General features: G+C 44.8%; 1 protein-coding gene across 3 annotated transcripts in view; it reads left to right on the forward strand.

Annotated features, from left to right (window-relative positions):
* pip4k2aa (phosphatidylinositol-5-phosphate 4-kinase, type II, alpha a) overlaps nucleotides 1–7,822 on the forward strand; it is a 34,892-nt gene extending 27,070 nt beyond the window's left edge. For all 3 annotated transcript variants that reach the window (XM_045702046.1, XM_045702047.1, XM_045702048.1), the window contains 4 exons: nucleotides 1,501–1,614; nucleotides 1,768–2,005; nucleotides 2,430–2,534; nucleotides 2,672–7,822. In XM_045702046.1, coding sequence (XP_045558002.1) covers nucleotides 1,501–1,614; nucleotides 1,768–2,005; nucleotides 2,430–2,534; nucleotides 2,672–2,751 — 537 coding nt within the window. In that variant the 3' untranslated portion in view covers nucleotides 2,752–7,822. The remainder of the gene's footprint in view (nucleotides 1–1,500; nucleotides 1,615–1,767; nucleotides 2,006–2,429; nucleotides 2,535–2,671) is intronic.
* Nucleotides 7,823–8,049: the final 227 nt, after the last annotated feature.

Consider the following 8,049-nt stretch of genomic DNA (forward strand, 5'->3'; position numbering starts at 1 on the left):
TCACAACCAATCACTTTCACTTCCTGTCCCTCACAAATACACACACACAGTGTAATGATGCTGTACCTCAGGGAGTGTGTGTCTGCGTCTGAAATGGCACCCTATTCCCTATATAGTGCACTGCTTTTGACCAGGGCCCATCAGTCCCCCTGGCTAAAAGTAGTGCGCTATATAGGGAAAACGGGTGCTATTTCAGAGACAACCTGTGTGTAACTGACCCAGATTCCCATTCGGTGTTGACGAGCAGGCAGAGAGAGACACGTGACTGGTTAGAACAGCTGTTGTCTGAGCATGCCCAGAGCACAGCACCACTGAGCTGCAGCTGCTCCCCACCAGGCCTCTCCATTCCTCTCCTGTCCTTCCTGACCAATAATCACAATCCTGCTGTACTATCATCACACCGAGCCGTTTCACTGACCGCTTTTGGTTTTATTGACCTTTTATTTACCTGGAGGTTTGACTGTATATTTTTTGATACTTCAGTTGGTGATCTGTTACAATTCTCCTGTTCTCTCTCGCCAAGCTGAGACAAATTCACTATCGAGCGACCTCACTCACATCCGATGTGCCACAAACTTCCTGTAGCGCACTGGTAATGATGATCGAGCCCAAAGAGATCCTTCATGTCATTCTATGATGATGCCGTTCAAAAAACTGCCTTTGGTCACCTGATTGAAGGCCTTGTGCAATGGTCCTCTGATCGATCTCTTCTCTACCCTGCTCTCATTGTCTCTCTCTCTCATTTTCTCCCTCTTTCTCTCACATTCTCTCTCTCTCTCTCTCGGCTATTTTCATCTCACTTCATCTATTCTGCCTATTACTGCTACTCTACCATGTCAGACCGGTCTACCTCTGAACCACAACCATTACGTACAGTACCTGATCTACTGCTTGTATGAGATGCTCTATACTTTCTCTGATATCTGAACTGATCATTGAGCGATTTAGTGGTTGATCAGGAAGATGAGTGTTTGGGAAGAGATTGAGGATGCATAGAATGGGTGGATGGATATTTGCAATGTATATTATTTTCAGGATGATGTCTGTAGCTGGTACTAGTGTGCCTCTACCTGCTGGTTGACTCTCCACATTATTACAACGTTCACCTATTTCAGTGTGCAAGGGAGCCTCGGCCATTGCAGAATTGTTTGTGGTCTTTGTTGCTATATGTGTGTGGGTTTGTGTGGCCGCTTTTCTCGTGCTGCCGTAGAACTGCTTCTGTCAGCTCTCTGAGCAGTGCTGCTGCTGTGACCTCATTTCCTGCTCACTCCTTCCTCTGTGTAGCCAGATGGCTCATTGGAAACTCACAAGCCTCCATACAGCTCCCACTGTCTTTAACTGTCGTTATGTGTCACAGATCACTTTATTCAATGAGTCAGTTAGTTAGTTGGATCATTTTAAAGAGTGTACCTTCGGACTCCTTTCTAATAATGTAATTAGTTATAAAGTCCAGGTGTGTCCTCTGCTGTCCTGACTGTGTTTGTCTGTGTGGTGTGTCAGGCCAAGGAGCTGCCCACCTACAAGGACAACGACTTCATCAACGATGGACAGAAGATCTACATTGACGATGACAACAAGAAGATGTTCCTGGAGAAACTACGTAAAGACGTGGAGGTGTGTGTGGTTCTGTTATTTCTTCTGGTGTGAGTGAATAAATACTTGGGTTGGATTCATCCTGGTCTCACTCTTACCAAAAATGTCATTCTCCCCTTTTACTCTCTCCATGACTTTATTCTATGTCTCCTTCCTCCCTCTCCCTCCCTCCAGTTCCTGGCCCAGTTGAAGCTGATGGACTACAGTCTGCTGGTGGGGATCCATGACGTGGAGCGGGCTGAGCAGGAGGAAGTGGAGAGTGAAGATAACGAGGGGGATGATGAGGGGGAGAGTGACGGAGGGATTGGCACTCCCCCTGACTCCCCCAGTAACACCCTGGACAGCACCAAGCCCCTGTCCCCGGGGGAGTTTGACCCCACCATAGACGTCTATGCCATCAAGAGCAACGACAGTGAGTGGAGAGGGGCAAGGAGGGCGGAGAAGGAAAGGGATAGAAGGAGGGGTACAGGAGACTAAAAAGCAAAGGGTTCACTTCAAAACAGTGGGTCAGAAATACCAAATAGATGAGCAGTGTGGTTGTAGCCCTCTGGTGGCTTCATGTTATATAATTAAGCAATATACCACGGCTAAGGGCTGTTCTTAGGCACTACGCAGCACTGTGTGCCTGGATACAGCCCTTAGCCGTGGCATATTGGCCATATACCACAAACACCTGAGGTGCTTTATTGTTATTATAAACTGGTTACCAACATAATTAGAACAGTAAAAATAAATGTTTAGTCATACCCGTGGTATACGGCTGTCAGCCAATCAGCATTCAGGGCTTGAACCACCCAGTTCATAATATAGGGATAATCCTGTGTGTCTGTGTCCAGGTGCTCCTAGGAAGGAGGTGTACTTCATGGCGGTCATTGACATTCTGCAACATTACGATGCCAAGAAGAAGGCTGCTCATGCTGCTAAGACCGTCAAACACGGGGGTGTGTGTGTGTGTGTGTGTGTGTGTGTGTGTGTGTGTGTGTGTGTCGCATGCCTACTTCTCTGTTGGTGTAAATGTTGTGTGTTTGGGTTTCCTCCCTTGACTGACTGTCTTCCACCGTGTGTCTCCCCCTGCAGGCGGGAGCTGAAATCTCCACGGTAAACCCAGAGCAGTACTCCAAGAGGTTCTACGACTTCATCACCACCATTCTCTCATAGCCCCCAGGGGAAGGGGAGGGGGCACTTAGGGAGAGGAGAGATGGAGAGAAGGGATGGTTGAGGGTGGGGGTATTGCGCTCTATCTCTCCGTCAGCAAGGGTGTCCCTCTCAGCAGCTAATACCATCATTTGTTTACATTCATCTTCTCCTCTGTTACGTTGATCTCTGTTACATTGAACAGGGGAAATGGTATTCTAGGTTCTAGTCAGTACTTTTATATTAGTTTGTTTTGTTTACTTTGGGAATGTTTTTTTTACTGCCTCTTAACACCACGTCCTCACCCTGCATTGTTTTTGTTTGTTGTTCTGCATTCCTGTTTGGGGGGGGGGTGTTTAGAATGAGGATGAACAGGGCTGTGATTGGATAACAATAGTGCGGTCACTCGGAGTAAATAGTATAGGATGAAGTAAACAGGAAGTGCACCTTGAGGCTTATCCAATCGCTCGTCTTCAGGAAGTATGAAGCAGTCTTCCAATTGGCCTTCAGCCAGACCATCCAATCGCCATTTAGTACAGCCCTGCCCCAGCCAAAGCTACTTTCTTATTTGTCCCATCATCCATCACTTTCCCTTTAGACCCTCCTCCTGGCAGTGGATGTTACTCCTCCATTCTCAACTTACACTGCTATCCTCCTGTCACACACACTGCTCTCCTCTACCCCTCCCTCGATATACAAGATAAGTTAAGATGAGTTGTGTTTAGTAAGACGGGGAGCTGGTCAGTAGCGCTGGGTTTAGTAAGACGGGGAGCTGGTCAGTAGCGCTGGGTTTAGTAAGACAGGGAGCTGGTCAGTAGAGCTGGGTTTAGTAAGACAGGGAGCTGGTCAGTAGCGCTGGGTTTAGTAAGACAGGGAGGTGGTCAGTAGAGCTGGGTTTAGTAAGACGGGGAGCTGGTCAGTAGAGCTGGGTTTAGTAAGACAGGGAGCTGGTCAGTAGCGCTGGGTTTAGTAAGACAGGGAGCTGGTCAGTAGCGCTGGGTTTAGTAAGACAGGGAGCTGGTCAGTAGCGCTGGGTTTAGTAAGACAGGGAGCTGGTCAGTAGAGCCTGGTTTAGTAAGACAGGGAGCTGGTCAGTAGAGCTGGGTGTGATTTATGACATCACTGACTGATCTGGTTTGTGTCATTCTGGATATTAGGAAGTTGGTGTGTGACTTCCTGTGGGACAGGGCAGGGCGGTGTTGTGATCTTTCATGGACCTTTTGATCCTGCATTGCCATCAGCACCTTAAACAAATCATTGCACTTTTATGTTGTTAAACATAGGATTTTTTTGTTCCGTTACATGTGCTGCAACAAAAGCACTGTTTGAAGCTATCGAACTGTGCCCCAAGATTTCTGATGGGGGTGTAGTAGGGACGAGGGAAAGTGTCTAGGCTGGAAGGCACTAGGGAGTAGGAGGGACTACAGGTGGGTTTGGGACAGGGCCTGAATGTAGTGAGCAGCAGAGGGAGAGGAGGGGTGTGTTCAGGACAGACAGCCCAGTGTTTACCTCTGGCATCGTACCAGCCTGAACCAGAGTCTTACCCACATCTGTCTGTCTCGGGTCTCCAACCCCGGCCCTGAAGAGGTACTGGGTATGGAGGCTTTTACTCCAGCCCAGCACTAGCACACCAGATTCAGCTAATTGTGGTCCAGACTGAAGACCTTGATTAGTTGGTTATTTGAATCTGTATGTGTAGTTATTATGGATCCCCATTAGCTGCTGCCAAGACACCAGCTACTCTTCCTGGGGTCCGGCACAATTAAGGCAGTTATACAATTTTAAAAACATTACAATACATTCATAAGAGATTTAACAGTGTGCCCTCAGGCCTCTACTCCACTACCACATATCTACCAAACAAAATCCATGTGTACGTGTGTGTATAGTACGTATGCATATGTCTGCGCCTATGTTTGTGTTGCTTCAGGTGTGTTAAAGCTGGGCTGGAACAAAAGCCTGCACACCCAGTAGCTCTCCAGGACCGGAGTTGGAGGAGCCCGAGACATACAAAGATCTCTACATATGTTTCAGGCCTGAATCGGACGTGTGTCTCAGGGTTTCATGAGAGAGGGAGAAGGGGAGGGTGGGGAAGAGGTGCTGGGTTGTAGAAAAATATGCTTTTGTTTAAGTGGTGATGTCATGCCAACCTGTCAACCTCTCCTTTTAACATTGTCTGCCTGTTATTCAGACTTGTTGGTGTTTTTGAAAGGTTGTTTGTCTCGGAATTTGGCAGGTTTGAATTGACTTGGTAAATTTGTATATTTTGCACAAAAAGGAACCAAATGTTATGCATACGATCCTGACTGGTTGCTGTGGTCTTAACAAGGGAAACACAATATCATTATACCTGTACCAGAACCATATACACACTGAGTGTACAAAACATTAGGAACGCCTACCTAATATTTAGTTTCACCCCCTTTTCCATCAGAACAGACTCAATTCATCGGGGCATAGACTCTACAAGGTGTCAAGCGTTCTACAGGGATGCTGGCCGATGTTGACTCAGGCTTCCCACAGTTATCAAGTTGGCCGGAAGTCCTTTTAGTGGGGGACCATTCTTGATACACATGGGAAACTGTTGCGCATTTAAAACCCAGCAGCGTTGCAGTTCTTGACATACTCAAACCGGTGCGCTTGGCACCTACTACCATACCCCGTTCAAAAGGCACTTCAATCTTTTGTCTTGCCCATTCACCCTCTGAATGGTACACATACACAATCCATGTATCAAGGCTAAAAATCCTTCATTAACCTGTCTCCTCCCCTTCATACCCTGATTTGAAGTGGATTTAACAGGTGACATCAATAAGGGATCATAGTGGTCACCTGGATTCACCTGGTCAGTATGTTATGGAAAGAGCAGGTGTTCCTAATGTTTTGTATACATATATATATATATAGCTCTGACTTGTACCAAGTGAGAAGAGTTTGGTGTTTTATCTGTGATGGGTAACCAACATAAAACCAGTAACATCGTCCTCTACTATTCTATCCCAAGCAAAAATCTTCCATATTGTTTTAGATGCATAGATTATATTCACATATATTTTTACATTGCATTTAAGTCATTAAATATAATTGTATTTTAAAGCACCACCCTTTGAGTGAATGACAGTGTTGTGTTATATGAAGAATGATACTGCTTGAATTTGTACAATGCTTGTACGTACTGTAAAAACAAAAGAAATGCATGTTGCAGGAATACGCTTTCTTCCTGCTGTCTATGGCTGTTTATATCCATTGTAGCTCTCCTAGACTTAACCCCATCTGAGTCTCTCCTTACCGTGCTTTAAACTGTGTTTGTATCATATACACTGTGTAAGAGGTGTGCCTTTATACTCCAAATTATTTACATTTTTACTTTTTTTTTATTATTTTTTTTTTTTACAAAGTTTAAAGTTTATTTTAATAATAGGGTGGTTACTTTGAGATGTATCCCCAGCTTTATTTTCCGCCTTTTCCCTGTGTAGTAGGTGTTTTCAATCTATTATTGTTATGGAGTCAAATTGACAATTTTATTGACTTTCAGTTTTCAAACAAAACTAAAATATCAGTTTCTGTTGTGGTAATTTTATGGGTAGAACTTAGTCATTAGGCACTGATCTAGTTTACCTTCCCCAAATCCTAACCTTACCATCTGCAAATCTGAACATAGATCAGTGTCTAGGGACAACGTCTACCTCCTCCCTGGTGTGGAGATGGCATCTGTGCTGATATTAACCCTTCGTTCCTCGCTGCTTCTGTCTCAGTAGAGACCTGTTTGTTTTGTCGTGGCAGTGGTGTGTGTCCGTGACTGTCGTGATGGTGTTTGTCGTGCTTGTCCTCTGACGGCTTCCTCTCAAGTTTGAGTGTGTCTGAAATTGCACCATATTCCCCATAACAGTGCAATTATTTTGACAAGAGCCCACTTAGTGTTAAGGATTAGGGTTAGATGGGTTCTGGTCATAGATCGTGCACTATTTAGGAAATCGGGTGCTATTTCAGACGCGGTCTAAACTCTTAGGAGTTGCTCCCCCCTGTCCACCATCTTATGTTAACGTCACTGCATTGTCACTGCTCACTAAGCCCTAACCTTTTAGGTTAAGGGGAAACGTCCCACCCACTGGCCAGCTCTCACTTTCCTCACGAACAGGACTCAAAAAGAGGATACAGCTCTGTTTGGCCTTGATGGCTTCCTGTAGTCAAGGTGAGCACACTTTGAGAGAAAACAGAGCGTTGTTTTTGCTCTAGGAGGATGAAGGCTGGATCCATAGAGAACATGCTGCCATGTCACAGACTTGGACAATGACACATATCCTTACCCACTGAGCCCCAGTCCAGTTGGATATAGGTGGCTGGTTTTGTCCATCGTTGGCTGGTCCTTCAACCCTCACCCTCTGTGTAAAGGCTTCAATATCCCCCTACTAAACCTACCATTTTGCCAAAAGCAACTTTTCCTATCTATGTGCGTTCATCTACAGTCAAAACGACCCCACCCATTAGCTTTAACATATTGTAAGGTGTAAATGTACCGGTTTGACTGAATCTGTACATTTTTTAATGTGTGTGTGCGTGTGCGTGTGTGTGAGTGTGTGTTACAGATGGGTGTTTAATGTTCACAGCTGTTGGGACAGACTAGTGTGAGGTTTATATGTGGAGTTTTAACTGTTTTGGGAAATAAGACATGATGACTTGGGCTTGACAGAATCTGCAGGGGCAGAATTTTCTCAATTTCTCCTCAGAAAGGATTTGAAGTTGATAATACTCATGGAATCAACTCCAATAAAACAAAATACTGTTACAAAATAAAAAGTTTGTTGGAATTAATAGGCAGACAGACTAGATGACTATAAAGGTTTTGGTGAGAGATCTTCCCTGCAGATTGTGTCCGGTCTGTAATGATGACCCAGAGTCCTTGCTAACTGTTGCTAAAGTGTTGTGTGTGTATTGCTGTCTGCTGGTGGTCAGTGGGAGTAAACTGTTGTGTGCTGTGAGGGAGGCTAACTCATGTTCTATGATGTTTATTGTTCAACACAACGATAATAATAATAAACTCCATTCCATAAGCATTTGCTCAAATACAATAAAGCACTTTGTCTGCTAAACTAAAGTCTGCTTAGAATACTGTGCTTTTCCATTATTTTCACCATCTGACTGTCTTTTGGGCTTTGTTAATTCATGTGTCCTGTATTTTTCAAGGTAGTGCCATTGAGAAGCTTTTTTTTTCGGGAGAGGAAGTGTTAAAGCGGCCACACACACAGGACACCACTAAAACTATATGCTACTTAAAGGAGATTCAAAATGGAATCACAAATGATATACAAACTCTTCCAACTG

Source organism: Salmo salar, chromosome ssa19 (genome assembly GCF_905237065.1).
Source record: "Salmo salar chromosome ssa19, Ssal_v3.1, whole genome shotgun sequence".
NCBI lineage: Eukaryota > Metazoa > Chordata > Actinopteri > Salmoniformes > Salmonidae > Salmo > Salmo salar.